The sequence below is a fragment of the Gossypium raimondii genome, chromosome 9 (assembly GCF_025698545.1).
Source record: "Gossypium raimondii isolate GPD5lz chromosome 9, ASM2569854v1, whole genome shotgun sequence".
In the NCBI taxonomy this organism is placed as follows: Eukaryota; Viridiplantae; Streptophyta; class Magnoliopsida; order Malvales; family Malvaceae; genus Gossypium; species Gossypium raimondii.
This window is the reverse complement of record NC_068573.1, coordinates 8,905,575-8,924,282: the sequence shown is the minus strand read 5'-3', so window position 1 is coordinate 8,924,282 and position 18,708 is coordinate 8,905,575. Positions and strand designations below refer to the sequence as shown.

The 18,708-nt window shown below is 33.0% G+C and overlaps 1 protein-coding gene and 1 pseudogene across 1 annotated transcript; both read right to left on the bottom strand.

Moving 5' to 3' along the window:
• Positions 1-1,680: 1,680 nt before the first annotated feature.
• Positions 1,681-5,586, bottom strand: LOC105797450 (probable methyltransferase TCM_000331; annotated as a pseudogene).
• A 3,628-nt stretch (positions 5,587-9,214) lies between these two features.
• On the bottom strand, positions 9,215-11,510 carry LOC105798355 (probable methyltransferase TCM_000331). The gene is made up of 4 exons (XM_012628389.2): positions 11,345-11,510; positions 10,856-11,254; positions 10,038-10,286; positions 9,215-9,929 (listed from the first exon to the last, which is right to left on the bottom strand). The coding sequence occupies exons 1-4, from the start codon at positions 11,417-11,419 to the stop codon at positions 9,579-9,581; spliced, it is 1,074 nt and encodes a 357-aa protein (XP_012483843.1). The 5' UTR covers positions 11,420-11,510; the 3' UTR covers positions 9,215-9,578.
• Between the last annotated feature and the right edge of the window lie 7,198 nt (positions 11,511-18,708).

Below are 18,708 nucleotides of genomic sequence, written 5' to 3'. Positions count from 1 at the left end.
TGGAGGCGGCTAAGGCTTGCTACCTAGGGTTTCTTTGTGTTGGGCTAGGGTTTAGATTGGGTCTTTGGGTTTGTAATCGGCTTTAGTGGTAAAATGGGTTAGGGTAAATGGGCTAATTAGGCCCGGTATTATTGGGCCGTACAGGCCCTTTGTAATTTGGACTGTATTTTATTATTTTTGGGTTTTAATCGGGCCCGGGCAAAATGGGCTATTACATACCTTACACTAAGGGAAGAACAATTTGCACTTCTCACTGTGGTAAACACTCCTGATGCTAAAAAGGATTTTGAAAAGTGGGATCATTCAAATTACATGAGTCTAATGATCATGAAGCACAACATTCCAGAAGCCTTTAGGGGCGCAGAATCTAAAGAGATTACTCAAGCTAAGGCTTTCCTTGACGAAATTGAGAGACGTTTTGCCAAAAACGTTAAGATTGAAATGACATCTTTTGACTTCTTTGATGTCTATAAAATATAAAAGTCAAGGAAATATGAGGGAGTAAATTATGGAGATGTTTCATGTTGCTTCAAGATATAAGACACTTAAGATTAATTTTTCTAAGAAATTGCTTGTTCTTATGGTTTTAGTATCGCTTCCTGCACAGTTTAACCAATTCAAAATTAGTTACAACTGTCAATAGGAGAAATGAACTCTAAATTAGCTCATTTCTCATTGTGTGAAAGAGGAAGAAAGGTTGAAGCATGATAAGTTTGAAAGTGTTCATTTGGCTAGTGCCTCTAAAGATAAGAGCAAGAAAAGAAAATATAGGAATGAAGCTACTAAGGGTCCAGCTAAAAATAAACAACAAGAAGTTACAAAGGATTGTTTATTTTATAACAAGTCTAGACAAGTGAAGAAAGAATGTGTCAAGTATCATGTCAGGCATGCAAAGAAATGTATAATTCTTACTTTGGTCTGTTCTGAGGTTAATTTAGCTTCAATACCTAGAAACACTTGGTGGATAGATTCTGGTGCTACTACTCACATAGGTGTTTCTATGCAGAGTTGTCTGAGCTACCAAAAGCCAAGTGATAGTGAAAGACACATCTTCGTGAGCGATGGAAGATCGATGAAAGTGGAAGCAATTGGGCATTTTAGGTTGTTATTAGGAACTGGTTTCTATTTGGATTTAAAAGACACTTTTATAGTACCGTCTTTTAGATGTAATTTAGTTTATGTTTTTTTGTTGGACAAATTTGGATATTATTATTCATTTGGAAATAATTAGTTTAGTTTGTCTTTAAATTCAAATGTTGTTGGAACTGATTATTTAAATGCTTATGACAACCTTTGTCTACTAGAAACAGTTGCATCCTATAATGAAATCTTGCATGTGGAATCACATGATATTAAACGAAAATTAAATAAGGAAAGTTCGACATCATTATGGCATAAGCGCTTAGGTCATATCTCAAAAGGTAGAGTTGAGCGCCTTGTGTCTGATTGCATTCTAGAGTCCCTTGACTTCATAGACCTTGATGTCTGTCTTGATTGCATCAAAAGAAAACATACCAAAACCAAAAGATTGGGTGCTAATAAATCTTCAAACGTCTTAGAATTAATTTATATTGATATTTGTGAGTCATTTTCTACGACATCCTGGAATAGTTAACAATATTTCATAACAATTATAGAAGATTAGTCACGTTATAGGTAATTCAGATTCTCTGATAATATTTAAGTGCCCTTACTAAGAACTATTTTTTTTGTCAATGAAACCACGAGGGTAACCATCTGATGCATTGAACTATTTGGATCATCCGCTACATGTGACGCAAACTTCCGGAACAACTCGTCAAGTATAGCATCTCCAAAATGACAATAGAGAATGGGTTTTAAACCAGCTTTGAAAGTATTTACAATGTTGTTGCCCATTTTCACATAAAATTCTTTGTTACGAACCTTCTCATCTTTGCTTAGAGGATCAGTGTCCATTATGAAAAGCTGTAGCTGTTTAATCTCAAACGACCCTTCCTTCTCAACAATCTCAACCACTTCTTCTTTGTAAGGTAGATATACAGGAAGGTTGAACGAATCCACATCTGCTTCTTTTACAATTCCCTACAATGCCTAACAAAGTTAATTTATTGCAATATTAAATGAATAATTTTACCCCACATGCATTCATAAGGAAACCAAAATATATAAATATTATATACAAATTTACAACCTGTGCAACCAAGTCAAGAAGGGATTTAGCAAGAAGTTCCAAACAATGATGTTCGTGGGAGGGATTTGGGTTTCTCCTAACCACGAAGGTTAGCACCATACAACCTTGGCATATTATTTCTTTGGAGCGTGAGCTTAGAAAATTTGTGAAGTCTTCCTGCAATTGATTCGCATAAGCTTTGAATATGTTGGGAGGACTTGATCTTGCCATGCATATGTTACCCTTATTGTTCTCAAGTCCAACTGGGAGCTAATCACATGATCAAAATTCAACCATAATAATAATTAATAATAATAAAAAAGCATTGAAGACATTGTTGGATTTCTATGTAAATAATAATTGTATTTGTTGACACCATTTTTATTTTGAAAAAGGGGGTTGACTTGGATTTTGAAAAAAATGAAAATGGGAGTCGCTACCGGTCCTTTTTATTTAGGTGTGATCGGGTCACCTCAAAAAGTGGTTATTTTTAATTTGACTTTATTAAAACAACAATTTTGGTCCACGAAATTCAGAAAAACGGGTTCGGGAGTCGGTTACGTACGAGGAAGGATTAGCACCCTCGTAACGCCCAAAAATTGGTACCTAGTTAATTAATTAATATCTTAATGTCGAAAATTGAAAACTTTGAAGAGATTTAAAATACGATCTTTTGTTTTTTTTTTAACAAAAACTTATATAAAACAAGTTACTAGATAAGACCCTCTCATTTCGAAAAAAGAAAATGTCACACCCAATGAGTTAGGGCATGATATTTCACTTCCTCAAAAACGAGTTTGTCCAAAAAAAACTCGTGCAATAAAATTTAAAAGGATATTCAATTGTTTAAGTCGGATGAAGAAATCACATTGTACGTTAGGGCACAATTTCTCAAAATTCTAAACATTGAATATTACCTTTATTATTTTTAGAAAAAAATCCTCATCTCGAGAAAACAACGTGTCATATCCAATGCGTTAGGACACAACGTATTGAATTCTCGATAATGAGCTTTTTATTTATGTTTTGATTGAAGAGCATTCTCGATTATTCAGATTCAACGAAAGAGTTGGAACCCAATACGTTAGGGCTCAATCCTCTCGAAGATTCCAAATACCGAGTATTGCTTTTATTTTTCAAAATTTTCTCTTTATACGAATATGAGTAACAATTATATAATGGAGTAACAATTGTGATAATGTAAATATAAATAGCATGATCAAGAACAAAAAATAATAATAATAATGAAAAGATAAATAAAAACAAATCAATCATGTATACACAATATCAAGTAAATAAACAAATAAAACCGAAACATTTAAAGAATATAATAATGATAATAATGGTCATGTGAATAAATAAATAAATAAACATCTAGTAAAACAATAATAATAACAAAGAAAATAGATAAAAATTATAAAATATAAATATATATATGTGTACATATAAGAAAAATATATACGTATGTGAATTATAAAAATATATAAATATACATAATTTATTATGTAAAAAAATATAAGTATGTATATAAAATTATGAAACATAGAAAATATATAAAAGTATGTGTATATATTTATAAAAATTAAAAAATGTAATACGTAGATGTATATATTATAAAACGTATGTATGTATACATGCATATATATAACAAAATTTGAAATTTAAAGGCATAAAAAGTAAATAATAATGATACAAGATTAATGATGCCACATAATAGTATTAATAATATTAAAATAATTAATTTAATAATAAAAAATAAAATAACAAATAGAGGATTAAATAGTATCAATAATAAAACACCAATGAATTTAAAACAAAGAGTATAAAATAAAAAATATATAAGGTAAAATAAAATGTAAACAAATTTGAAAATAATGAATTTGAAAATGAATGAAAAAAGGAAAAAGAGATTTGAAATCAATAATATACAAATCCATAAATAAATTATACACAAATCAATAAAATAAGAACAACCCACAAAAAATAAGAATGCAAGAGAGAGAGAAATTTGACTAAATACTCTTAAGAATTATTATTACTCCCAACTCCCGTCCCTTACAATGAAGGGAGAGGCCTCTATTTATAGTTGAGCCTCCCCAAATCCAACGGTACAGATCAATTACATCAACGGCTAAGATTAAAGGGTATCTACAAATTAAATCTCTAAGATTACAAAATCATATCTTTTAAGATTGCATATCATATCTAAGATTGCATATCCTTGAAGATTATGTTTCCATAAGCTTGTAGATGGACCTTCAACCTTTTCAAGTAATGGGTCATTCTGATCGGGCCAAATGATATTACTGGACTTAAACTTTGTTTTATTATTTTGGGTTTATTATTTTTTTTTGAGCCCGCTAAAATTGGGTATTACAGTATTATTTGGTTTTACCCTAACATAAAATTCATTTAATATAATTAAAAGTTAAAATGGGATTTATTTATCTAATAACGATACTCATGTAATAAAATTTTAATTTATGAAAGACAAAATATGAAGAAGAAAAATAAATATAAATTACATATACGAATTATGATCTTCAAATTATACTTCATGTTTTGTTTTTAATACCTCAAACTTCTTCATAAAAATTAAATAGAAGATCTAATTTGCAATAACAAAATATTTAAAGATTTCAACAAAGCTCTATAATTAAGTACACTTTTATATTTATTTTCATTACTATTTGATATGATAAAGCTTGAGTTTATAAAATTTCATATTTCTTTTGATTTAGATATAAGGATTAAAAGTTTATATTAGTGTTTCTAAATGAAGGATTTGCTTTTGGTTAAAAGCTGTTAATTATTGATAGAAAAGATGCATATATATATATATATTTAATACATGGAGGTGGAGTGTCATGACTGACCTTTGAGAGCCAATGAAGCCCATTGGAAGAATGTACAAAGTGCAGGCTTGTACTTGGAAAGAGTCTGTGGTAGAAAGAACCTGCAACTCCTCTTATGAAACACCTTTCCTGAACCAAATCTCCTTTTTGTTTCTAGAAATCAGGAATTGACTTAAACACTGAGTTGAAGTCATTCCCTGGGAGATCATTTAGAAGCACTTCAAACTCGGGTAACTCTTCTTGTTGACACATCCCATGGACGGTGTCTATAACGTGAGATATAGCCTGGAAGGTGTTAGGGCCTGAGGCGCAACCCATGTCTACCACCTTCATACAAGTTGGAACACCAATTTTCTTCAACATATCTGTGATGGCTTCTTCAACGATTGGCCTTACCTTCGCTAATACTTCTTTCTGAATGAAGAAAAGAAAAAGTTATCTTGGCATTTGTTGAATATATATAATGAAGAATTGATTGATATTGAAAAGAAAAAAATAAAAGACCTGATAAAATGAATTATTAGCATAGCTAATTTCATGATCAGCTGGGTTCATCCAAAGAACCTTTTCCGCTGCCATTTTTTGCTTAATTAGTTTCTCTACAAACTTAATGTAATATTGGTTGTAGCGTTTCCCCAAGTTCTTTCTCTCGATAGCACTCTGCTACATAGTATATGTTGGAAACTAGACTCCAGTTTTCAGTGAATTCACTTTTTATAATCCTACGTCATATATACAATATTATATAGGGAGTGAGATTTTATGGGACCAAATCTAATTTTTAAATGGTTAATAAACCATTCTAAATTATATGCCAATGGATGGTAATACATGTATAAATTAATGTTAAGTATAAGTCCTATTTTCAGTCAAATTTGAAAAATAATATTTTAGTTAAACTCTGTTTATTTATTTCAGTCAAACACTGATTAGTTTAGATTATTTTATTATTATTTGACATATGAATTTAGCCTATAAATAGGCTCTTGTACAACCTTAGAAAACACACCCATTAGATTAGAACTCATAACACATTCAGAGAATTTTGTGTTTACGTTTTGAGGGTTCTTTGTTTTCGGGTTTTCGGGGTTTAGTTTTATCTCCATCTTTTGTACTCTTCATTCTTTTGCCATTATAGTCAAATTATCTTTGCTCGTGGTTTTTTATCCTCTTTGGAGGGGTTTTTCCACGTTAAATTTGTGTGTTCATCTTCTCAATTTCTTCTGCTATTTTACTTGTTTGCTGCTTAATCGGGACGATCCTAACAAGTGGTATCAGAACTAGTTCAAAGATCAGCCCATTCAGATATGGCAATAACAAGGTTTGAAATTGAGAAGTTCAATGGTGAGACAAATTTCAATCTGTGGCAAGTTCGGATGATGGCAATTCTAGTTCAATCCGGTTTGAAAAAGGTTGTTACCGGGAAAAAGCCTGAGAATCTAAATAAAACAGAATAGGAAGAGCTTGATGAAAAGGTCTTGTCTGCAATCCAGTTGTGCCTCGCGAATACGGTATTGCAGGAGGTATTGATGGAGAAGACCTCATCCGCCTTGTGGAAAAGGTAAGAAACTCTTTATGCGACTAAGTCTTTGGCTAATCGTTTAGTGTTGAAACAACGTCTATTTACGTTTCGCATGAACGAAGGTGAGCTTCTTAGAGATCACATCAGTCAATTCATTACTCTTTTAAATGATTTAAAGAATGTTGAGGTTCATATTGATGATGAAGATCAAGCTATGCTATTATTGTGCTATTTACCCCATTCATACAAGTCTTTCAGGGAGACCTTGATTTATGGCAGAGACAAACTCTCGTTCGAAGATGTAAAGGGTCATTTGTTGAGTAGAGACAAACTCGGCAATGAGCTTCATTTGGATAGCAAGGCAGATAGGCAAGCTTCCGTTTTGATAGCATCAAATAAAAGAGACAAAAGGTATCGCTATTGTAAAAAGTTAGGTCACATCAAAGCAGATTGTTATAAACTGCGAAATAAAAGAGCTGCTGAGAGTAACGAGGAAGATGTAGCTGGTGCTAATTTGATCGATAAAAGCGGTGATGATTTCTTGTTAATGTCAACGAGCGATAACTCCAAGCTCACGTCCGAGTGGATCCTAGATTCGGGATGTTCTTTCCACATGTGTCCCAATAGAGAATGGTTCTCTACATACAGTTCGGTTGAAGGTGGAGTTGTGCGCATGGGAAACGATTCATCTAGTAAGGTAATTGGTATTGGTACTGTTAAAATTAGGATACACGATGGGACGATTAGGACACTCTCAGATGTCAGGTATGTACCTGATTTACGAAAGAATCTCATCTCCTTGAGTATTTTAGACTTGAAAGAATGCAGAATCAACATCGAGTCAAGCGGCATTAAAGTATCTCGTGGAGCTCTCGTTTTGTTAAAAGGTAAAAGAACTGGCAGTCTTTATATTCTGGAAGGTTCTACAGTGATCAGAGAAATCGGACGTCCCTCGTCCGTTATAGAGTCGAAGTCAACTCGTTTGGAGCGGAGGCAACTTGGTCATAGGAGGGAAAAATGTATGACCGTTTCGTTGAAGAGAGGTTCTCTTTTGGATGCAGGTTTTGACAAGTTAGGGCACTGTGTTCGTGAAAATCAGACCTAAGTTAGTTTTGATTTGGCAGTGTACAAGTCGAAGGCTAGAAGTCTTCCAGTTTCTAAGCACAGATTCGACTCAGTTAATTCCCTGCATAGTTCAAGATAGGCTCGTGGCGGGCTTTGGCAAAGATGGCGTTGTGGAAATACGAGTCAAGGTGGAGATTCGTTAAGTATGACTCCTATTTTCAGTCAAATTTGAAAAATAATGTTTTAGTTAAACTCTGTTTATTTATTTCAGTCAAACACTGATTAGTTTAGATTATTTTATTATTATTTGACATATGAAATTAGCCTATAAATAGGCTCTTGTACAACCTTAGAAAACACGCCCATTAGATTAGAACTCATAACACATTCAGAGAATTTTGTGTTTACGTTTTGAGGGTTCTTTGTTTTCGGGGTTTAGTTTTATCTCCATCTTTTGTACTATTCATTCTTTTGCCATTATAGTAAAATTATCTTTGCCCGTGGTTTTTTATCCTCTTTGGAGGGGTTTTTCCATGTTAAATTTGTGTGTTCATCTTCTCAATTTCTTCTGCTATTTTACTTGTTTGTTGTTTAATCGGGATGATCCTAACAATTAAATTAAGAAAACAAAGGTTAAATGGTCAAGAAACATAATTAATTAAGTAAATTAAGCTTCATTAACCATTAAGTTATGTATAAAAGAGAACTTAGTGGAATGTGTGATGAGAATTCCATCTTCTCTAACCGGAAAAAAAAGAAAACTAAGAGGAAAACACCATTTTTGTTAGGTTTGAAGCTTTCGACTCTAATTCCAAAGTAAGTCTCTAACCATTTTTTATTTATTTTTATAGGCTTGAGGTCATGAGAGTTTGATTTAGTCAACTCATGTACTAATTTGTAAATTTGTTAAAGTTTTGAAAGTTGTCATTGTTGAGAATTGAATGAAATTAGTGTGAACTTGTTAGCAATTAAACTTAGTTTATAAAAAGAACTAAATTGTAAAACTTAATTGTTTGAAAGTTTCCATCATTTTAGGTAGATTATCACTTGATGTTTTGGTAGGTTATCAGGTTGGTAGCATGGAAATATGTATATAAGTAAATTTTAGGTTGATTCAACTTGTATAGCATAACGGATATAGGAAAAAAGAGCTGTTCCCATTCCCATAGCAAACAGAGAAAGATCTCGTACAACACCACCATAGATATTTCGTACGCACATTGAGATCGGATGATATCATGTGACCGTTCCAAAGAATAGCAAGAGAAGCAGAAGAAAGAAACACTAATGCAAAGAGGGGGAGGTCAACACTTCAATCCTCCTCCCGGGAAAAGAGTTTAGATTGTATTTGGAAGGAACAGATTACCACATCGTGATAACGAACCTTTGACGTCACGACGAGGAGCAGAGTAGGGTTCTTGCGACGAACCCTACTAGAGAGTCACATCGCGATAAGAAAATCTCGAAGTCACGACGTCGATTTGAAACTTTGTATTCTTTACAATTTGGTCCGTATGAATCTCAAGTTAGTAAACGAGCTTTCATAAGCTCGTATAAGACTCGAAAATTATTATATATTGTTTAATGTGTATGATTCACTTGTAATTGAATGTATATTAATGTTTAATTGAATGTTATATATTACAGTTGCTCCGATAATGAATGTGACATCTAATAGCTCGGACCCGATGATCGGATCGGATATCGAGGTGTTACAAATATATTGAAGATAAGTTGAGTAATTCAACTGAAAAAATAATTAATCAAAGCTTAAGGACTAAATTGTAAAAAATATATCGAATATTTGTTTGGAGTAACTATGAACTCTTATTTACCAACTGAATAACATAGATTCAAATTTTATTATGAGGGCTTCATAATTTTATTTCAAGATGATACTGGTCAAGTAAATAATATTTACCTAATGTGGTAATTCAGATCCTCACATAATTTTTAAGTGCCCTTACTAAAAACTATTTTTTTGTCAATGAAACCACGAGGTTAACGATCTGATGCATTGAACTATTTGGATCATCGCTACATGTGACGCAAACTTCCGGAACAACTCGTCAAGTATAGCATCTCCAAAATGACCGCAGAGAATAGGTTCTAAACCAGCTCTGAAAGTATTTGCAACGTTGTTGCCCATTTTCATATAAAATTCTTTGTTACGGACCTTCTCATCTCTGCTTAGAGGATCGATGTCCATTACGAAAACCTGTAGCTGCTTAGTCTCAAACGACCCTTCCTTCTCAACAATATCAACCACTTCTTCTTTGCAAGGTGGATATATCGGAAGGTTGAACGAATCCACATCTGCCTCTTTTACAATTCCCTACAATGCCAAACTAAGTTAATTTATTGCAATATTGACTGAATAATTGTACCCGACATGCATTCATAAGGAAACCAAAATATATAAACATGGTATACAAATTACAACCTGTGCAACCAAGTCAAGAAGGGATTTAGCAAGAAGTTCCAAACAATGATGTTCGTGGGAGGGATTTGGGTTTCTCCTAACCATGAAGGTTAGCACCATACAACCTTGGCGTACTATTTCTCTGGAGCGTGAACTTAGAAAATTTGTGAAGTCTTCCTGAAATCGATTCGCATAAGCTTTGAATATGTTGGGAGGACTTGATCTTGCCATGCATATGTTACCCTTGTTGTTCTCTAGCCCAACTGGGAGCTAATCACATGATCAAAATTCAACCATAACAAGTATTAATTAATGATAAAAAAAAAGAAGAAGCATTGAAGACATTGTTGGATTTATATGTAAATAATAATTGTGTTATTTGGTTTTACCCTAACATAAAATTCATTTAATATAACTAAAAGTTAAAATGGAATTTATTTATGCAATAACGATACTCAAAGAATAAATTTTAATTTATGAAAATTACATATACGAATTATGATCTTCAAATTATACTTCATGTTTTCTTTTCTAATACCTCAAAACTTTTCACCATAAAAATAAATGGAAGTTCTAATTTGCAATATCAAAATATTTGAAGATTTCAACAAAGCTCTATAATTAACTACGTTTTTGTGTATTTTCCATTATTATTTGATATGATAAAGCTTGAGTTTATAAAATTATATATTTATTTTGATTTAAATATAAGGATTTAAAGTTTTTATTAGTGTTTCTAAATGAAGGGTATGTTTTTGGTTAAAAGCTGCTAATTATTGATAGAAAAGATATATATAGATATAGATATATATACATGGAGGTGGAGTGTCATGACTGACCTTTGAGAGCCAATGAAGCCCATTGGAAGAATGTACAAAGTGCAGGCTTGTACTTGGAAAGAGTCTGTGGTAGAAAGAACCTGCAACTCCTCTTATGAAACACCTTTCCTGAACCAAATCTCCTTTTTGTTTATAGAAATCAGGAATTGACTTAAACACTGAGTTGAAGTCATTCCCTGGGAGATCATTTAGAAGCACTTCAAACTCGGGTAATTTCAACTCTTCTTGTTGACACATCCCATGGACGGTGTCTATAACGTGAGATATAGCCTGGAAGGTGTTAGGGCCTGAGGCGCAACCCATGTCTACCACCTTCATACAAGTTGGAACACCAATTTTCTTCAACATATCTGTGATGGCTTCTTCAACGATTGGCCTTACCTTCACTAATACTTCTTTCTGAATGAAGAAAAGAAAAAGTTATCTTGGTATTTGTTGAATATATATAATGAAGAATTGATTGATATTGAAAAGAAAAAAATAAAAGACCTGATAAAATGAATTATTAGCATAGCTAATTTCATGATCAGCTGGGTTCATCCAAAGAACCTTTTCCGCTGCCATTTTTTGCTTAATTAGTTTCTCTACAAACTTGATGTAATATTGGTTGTAGCGTTTCCCCAAGCTCTTTCTATATAGCACTCTGCTATGTAGTATACGTTGGAAACTAGACTCCAGTTATCAGTGAATTCACTTTTTTTAATCCTACGTCAATATACAATATTATATTATATAGGGAATGGGAGTTTATGGGGCCAAATCTAATTTTTAAATGGAATAAATTATTTACGTCATTTTCTTCATTCCAACTTAAACACTATACTTAAAAAATACTAAACTTTGGTCGCTCCAACTACTCAACTTCATGGATTTTTACACAAATAATATAAAAATAATAATTATTTACGAAAGTAGTTCAAAGAAATAATTAGTTACAAAAATGGACTATTTTAAATAGTATCTATTAGTGCTGCCTGACTTATCGGCAACATCACCCCACTTTCTCTCAATCATCAGTTTAAAAAAATTTTTGCTGTTGTCCAGTATGTATTTTATGAAAAATATTCGAATAAATATGAGTATACTGAGTGTCCATAATATATATTTAATGAAATTGTCAGTGTGTTAGGTAGCACCGAAAAATTTTAATAAATTTGTTGACTGTGTCAGAAAAAATACTATAACAAAAAGGGAAGGTTAAAACCTGAAAGAAAAGAGCTAGAAAGCAGAAAAGCAGGAGAGCCCGTGACCATGCTCCCCTTCTTTTTTTGCTTGTTCAGTTTTTTTTTTCTGTTTCAAACTTTTTTCAGCTTCTAAAAAGTAATATTTTTTAATCGGTATCGTCGATGTATCAGGTGACACCTTGACACTATCAAGCAGCACCATACACAATATATACCCCAAATTCGGCCAAAAGTACGTTTCTTTTGAAGTTTTGTGTGTTGTTGAAGTTTTTTGTGGCAGTTTCAGAGAAGAAAAAAAGGAAGAAACTTTATTTAGTAGAAGAGGAGAAAACATAAAAGAAAAGCAAAAAGATTTGTGTTTTACACTATAAAAATAAAGTTCGAGTTTATAAGGTTAGTTTGTAATTAATTTTATTTAATTATATTTTTGTAGTAGGATCTAATTTTATTAAATAAAACCAATTTTAATTATTTTTAATTAATTTTACAGATTTAGTATTGAATATGGATAACTAATTCTTTGTATACGTTCATTTCGTTGGAGTAATTTTACAAACAATTGTTGGTTGTATATTTGAATCTTGCCAGCAAATAGGAATGAGGTTTAATAAGAATGTGTTTGTCGATGATATGAAAGAAAAGATTAGTACAAAAATTGCTCGATGTTGTAGGAAGAGGATGTCGAAGCTATTTTACAAATTTTTAGTTTCATCACATCCTATTAAATTTACCGAGATGGAACTTCTAGATGATGAAGACGTGAAGAAAATGGTCTCATTTTATTACCCGACTAGGAGGGTGAACATTGAATTGATTCAGTTGTTTGTTGAGTTAGCGGATGTGGAGCCCATTCAAGATGTCACTCCATTAAGTCAACAATATGGAGTTCAAGACCCGTGTACGGAGGTTTTGAGAGCATCTGTCGATAGGCGATCATTTGTACGCGAGTTTGACATTGATATGAATGTTGGATGGGCAAACTAGTACGATGGTGGAGTGACATTGACATGGGCCGAAAATCCACACCATGCATCGACTGTGTATGGCAACCTTAATCTGGGTGTTTGAGACTATGGTGTGGATGGTGAAAATCCACACCATGGGTCAACATATCCAATGGTGATTAAGACCAATGTGGATGGTGAAGATGGATCAGATAATAATGGTCATTGTAATCACGAAGGTGAAGATTTTAGTAACATCTAAATGAGGTCCTAGATGATATTGACGACAAAGGCGCGGATGATGATGAAAATGTGCATGCCCTTTCGGTTGGGAACCCGAGTTGTGGCATTATCATATGCAATGACCTTAAGGCCCACATGTCAAGCGTAGATCCCTATGTGGCAATAGACATCGAATCAAAAGAGTTGTTTGTGGGTCAACAAATCACGAACAATGATGACTGCATATTCACCATCAAGCGGTATAGCATAAAAGTATCGATTAACTACAAAGTCGTTGTGTCTAAACATACATTATATGTTGGGGAATGTTGGAGATCAGCAAAAGGGTGCAACTGGAGAGTACGAGTTGCACTTATCTAGAGGTCCCAATTGTGGGAAATCTGAAAATTTTTTGGGCCTCATACATGTACTTCTACATGTATGACGCCAGACTATCACAAACATGATGCAAAAACTATCTGCAACTACATCATGCCACTAGTGAAAGACATACCCACCATTCTTGTATCGGTCCTGATTATCAAAATGCAATAACAGTTCTAGTACCAAGTGTCATACCGAAAAGCATGGTTGGCTAAACAAATGGCCATTGAGCAGTTGTATGGAGATTGGGATGTGTCGTACAACGAACTTCGGGGGTGGATAGTCACAATGCAAAAGTACGTTCTAGGTAGGGGTGAGAATTCAATCGAGTCGAGTCAAATCGAGTCAAAATATTTCAAGTTACTTGAGTTGACAAATCCTATTTTAGCAAGCAAACTCAATTTGAAATTTGTTTGAATCGAATCAAATCGAGTTAAAAAATTTCAAGTCAAATCAAGTCGAGTTAACGAATCTATTATTTATATTCACTGTCGCATTTACATGGACCGATTATTTAATTAGTAGATGAAGTACAATATTATTTAACTACATAAACAATATAACGATTTTGCCTTTTAACTTAATAGGTAAACATTTATCAAAACGACATAGTTTTGCCTTTTAACTTAATGGTTTTGATTTTTAACTTTAGAAAAGGAAAACATTTATCAAAATAACGTAGTTTTACCTTTTCTTATTCGGGTTTTCAGATAACTCAAATTGTGTAATTCATATTCGAGTTAAACCAAAAAATTAAAATTTTTATTCGACTTGATTCGAATAACTCAAACTATTTAATTCAAAATTTAAATTTTTTATCGAGGTTTTTGAATCGATTCAAATTTCGCTCACCTCTAGTGTCACGGGCTGTCATTGACTTGCAGACAATACCTTCTTATGGCCGGACAACCAACTACAATCAGGGAGAAGAATTTTCCACTAGATGTTCTAACATTATATATTTATTATATAATTATTTTTTCCAAGGTTGTCGTTCTTAGGAAATAGACCTTAAACTATCATCTCCACGTAGGATTTTTTTTAATTCATAGAATTTTTGTGAGCCAGAAATGAACATAGCACTTAATTGTAATTTTTCCAAAAGGAGTGCATGACGTGGAGAAGATGGAGCGATGACGGTTGAAGACCCAAGGAATGCCTTGTGGCATAAGCTATGTAATTTTATTTTTCATTTATTTTCTAGAAATAAAACAATGGAAACCTTGGCTGACAATTTTATTTTAATTACTTATATCCTTATATATTTGTTTTATAATTGTTTATAATATTTATATTATGTAATGTTATAATTGTGATATATAAGGGATGATCCACAGTTGATCGATTAAAAAAATAAAAAGTGTGTTAATGAGAAAATACATGTGTTATATTGTTCTAGTCACTTCTTTAAGTTATTCAATTATTGTGAGAATTGTGGTAATGATAAGGTGCACGTCTAAGATTGGCTTTGGCTAGGAAAAACTTGGTTTTTAAGAAGTCAAATTTGACTCACCTTCCTTTCCTAGGACCTTACCTGGTGCATAGTTCACATTCATTTCTTCGGTTTTTCCCTCAAAACAAAAATTGGGTAGAATCAAAATTGTTTGCTTTATGATTGATTGATTCTTATGAATAAATGAATGTGAATATTATAAAATTTTCATAGCATGCCATGCATATATTGGAAGCATGTCATATAGATTAGGTAAGAATGCTACTAGGAGTATTGTATGATCATTCTTGAAATATGGAATAAAAAAAACCTTGCATGTTATTTTAAAATATTGAGTGGGAGAAGGTCATTGCAAGACCTACGGCCTCCATTGATGGTCCTTAAGTGATACAATGATAAAGTTTCGAGCTGGTTCCTACCCTAACCACACCCTAAGGTAAGCTTTATCATGTAGGTTCACTGGATAAGATTTCCTTTCAAGGACAACTAGTCATGCATGACTCTAAGTGAGATTGTCCCAAGATGACTCACAAATGAAAGCATGTTCATGATGGATGTTGAGTCAATGGTTACACACTCAAGATCTTCTCTTATTAAATAATTTCCTATGAAACGATATTTAAGCTAGAAATGATGACCAAACGTTCAACGATTGTTGGTTTGTGTGGAGTCTTGAGAATTAAGATTCACGAACTAGTTGGATGTAATTCATGTCTTGCTAGTTAATCATGGGACCCAAGATGACATGGTTGATAAGTGTGAGAATGATCGTAGCAACGGAAATATGTGTTTTTTGAGGTTTTAATACAAGACGCATGTATCATATTGCATTCTTGACTATGTTGCTGAAATGAAAATTTTTGCTGAATACAAAGATAGTAATTAGTGAATATTTATTTTTTCAGTTCAAATATGTATCTTACTCCTCTTATTAGCATTCTTACTGATAATAAATTGGATGGGGATAAATTTTGAGAATAGAAAAGGAACTTGCTAATAGTTCTCAGATATGAGAAACACAAATTTGTTCTTAATGAAACGCGCCCTCCTGAAGTTCAGTCCAAAGCGAGAAATCGCCAAAGAGATTCTGACTTGATTGCTCGATGTTATATGTTACCAAGCATGATTAATGTGTTGCAAAACCAATACAAGAATTTTCGTACTGCCAAAGAGATCATTACAAATTTGGAGGATTTGCTCGGTGGCCAAGTCACATTGGCTTGACAATTCACTATTACAAATTTGATGAACTTTCAGCAGAAACTTGGCACTCCGATCAAAGAACATAAGCTTAAGCTTATGGGATTCCTTGCGAAGGCAGAGGAAAATGGGTTGAACTATAAGTGAACACTTAGATTGAAATAATGTTTAAATCCTTAACAAAGGAGTTTGCTGGTTTTAGGGCCGTTTAGAACTTGCGGAACAAGGTGCTTACCTTGACCTAGCTAATGAAGGAATTAGAATCCTATGAGTTGGTGCTGAATAGTGGTAAATCGGTTTAGGAAAAACCTGAGGTAAACTTAGCTGTGGGCCCTCGTCCTCTAATGGGAAGTAGAAAGCTAAGGGAAATAAGAAACTGACTAAGTCTTCGGTTCCATGTCGTGCTAACACGAAGAAGGCTAAGAAGTCAAAAGATATTAACAATATCAAATGTTTCTTCTATAATAGAGAAGAGCATTTCAGATCAAACTGCAAAAAGTATTTGGATTACCTAGCCGAAAAGGGCAAAGGTATAGAACTCTTTGTGGTTGAAGCTTGCTTAGTGGAAGAATCAATTGACAACTAGGTTGTTGATTTTGGAGCCACTAACCATGTCTATGTTTCTTTGCAGGGATTCAAAGAAATGAGAAGTCAGCGTGATAGGAGCCTCTCGTTGCAGATAAAAGATGGGAGCTATGTTTCAGCCAAAGCAATGGGAGAAGTTATTTTACATTTTGATAATTTTAGGAATATTGTTTTAAAGAACGTATTTTATGTATTTCATTTTAAGAGGAATTTAATTTATATAGCATGTTTATTGGATGACTGTTATATTGTGACATTCAATAAAGAGATTGATATTCACAAAAATCGTTCTTTAATCTATAATGGATGGATGGAAAATAATCTCCACTTTATCAAACCAAATAACTACTCGACGCTTCAAACTAAAATAGTGAATAAAAAATTTAAAACTTATCACTCTAATAAGAGGTACCTATGACACTTAAGACTTGGTCATATTAACCGAGGAAGAATCACGAGACTTGTGAAAGATGGTCCCTTAAGTATGCTTAAGGAAGTTAGTCTTCCACAATGTGATTCTTACTTGAAAGGTAAAATGACTAAGAGGTCTTTTAATGCGAAAGGTACAAGGGCCAACCAACCTTTAGAACTTGTGCACACTGATGTATGTGGTCCCATAAACATCAGTGCCCGAGAAAGTTATAATTATTACGTGACTTTCATTGATGACTATTCTCAATATAGATATATGTATCTAATGCACCACAAAAGCAAAACCTTTGATAAAATTTGAGAGTTTCATGTGGAAGTGGAAAAACAATTACGTTTATCCATAAAGAATCTTTAGTTTGACCGAGGTAAGAATTCTTGTCCGACGAGTTCTTAGAATACCTCATAGAGAATGAGATTTTATCCCAGTTGACTGCTCCGGGTAGTTCACAGCAGAATGGCGTAGCTGAGAGAAGGAATAGAACCTTGCTTGACATGGTTCGTTCAATCTTAAGCTATTCACAACTCTCTACTTCCTTCTAGGGATATGTGATACAAACAGCTTGCTATATTCTAAATGATGTTCCAACCAAGTCTGCTTGTAAGACACCTTATGAATTGTGGCATGGAAAGAAACCTACTCTAAATCACTTTAGAATATGGAGTTGTCCAGCACATCTTCTGGATAAGGTTGCAAAAAAGTTGGATGCACGGATAGAATTGTGCATATTTGTAGGATATCCAAAAGGAACAAAAGCTGGATAATTCTACAATCTGAAAGATAATAAGACCAAAGTTTCTACTCGTGCTACTTTTCTCGAGGAAAGTGTAACAACACAGTTTTGACCCTAATCGGAATAGTGGTTTTGGGACCACAAATCCGAGTCTGAAAAATATTTTAATATTATTTTGTATGTTTAAGATGTGTGAATTTATATGTGTGAAAGTTTCATGAATTAATTTTATTGTTTGTGTGCTTAATTTAAGAAAATGGCTTAATCGCATAAAATGAAAATTTGATGGTTAAATGTGAAAGTGCCTAATTGTTGTTGTCTTTATAATTTGGAGGTTTTATGTTGAAATTTAGCCAATAGTAACGGTAGTGGACGGCATGATGGCTAATATATATATAGGCTTTATATATATTAAATATAAAAGTAAAATAATAATAGTATAATATAATGTAAATAATATAAAACATAAAATAAACAAAGCCATGCATGTTCATCTTTGGGATAACCGAAAACAAGAAAAAGAATAAGGTTTTAAGACCTTGAACATTCGGCCTTTGGTGTTGCTCAATTAAGATCAAGAAACCAAGAAATCGGATTTAGATCGGGGGAAATCGAAAGTAGTTGACTAGCCGATCAGTTAGTCAACGACATCCGAGGTAAGTTATTAAGCATATATATAATTGTATCGTTTTAAAATCAGCTTAGTATCTATGTAATT

What these genes read in the sequence shown, in the direction of transcription:
- LOC105798355 (XM_012628389.2), bottom strand. Translation starts at nt 11,419, where the DNA reads ATGGCAGCGGAAAAGGTTCTTTGGATGAACCCAGCTGATCATGAAATT. An exon ending in CTAATAATTCATTTTATCAG is followed by an intron (nt 11,255 to 11,344) that starts GTCTTTTATTTT and finishes TTCTTCATTCAG; the next exon opens with AAAGAAGTATTAGTGAAGGT. An exon ending in TTCTTGACTTGGTTGCACAG is followed by an intron (nt 9,930 to 10,037) that starts GTTGTAATTTGT and finishes TTGGCATTGTAG; the next exon opens with GGAATTGTAAAAGAGGCAGA.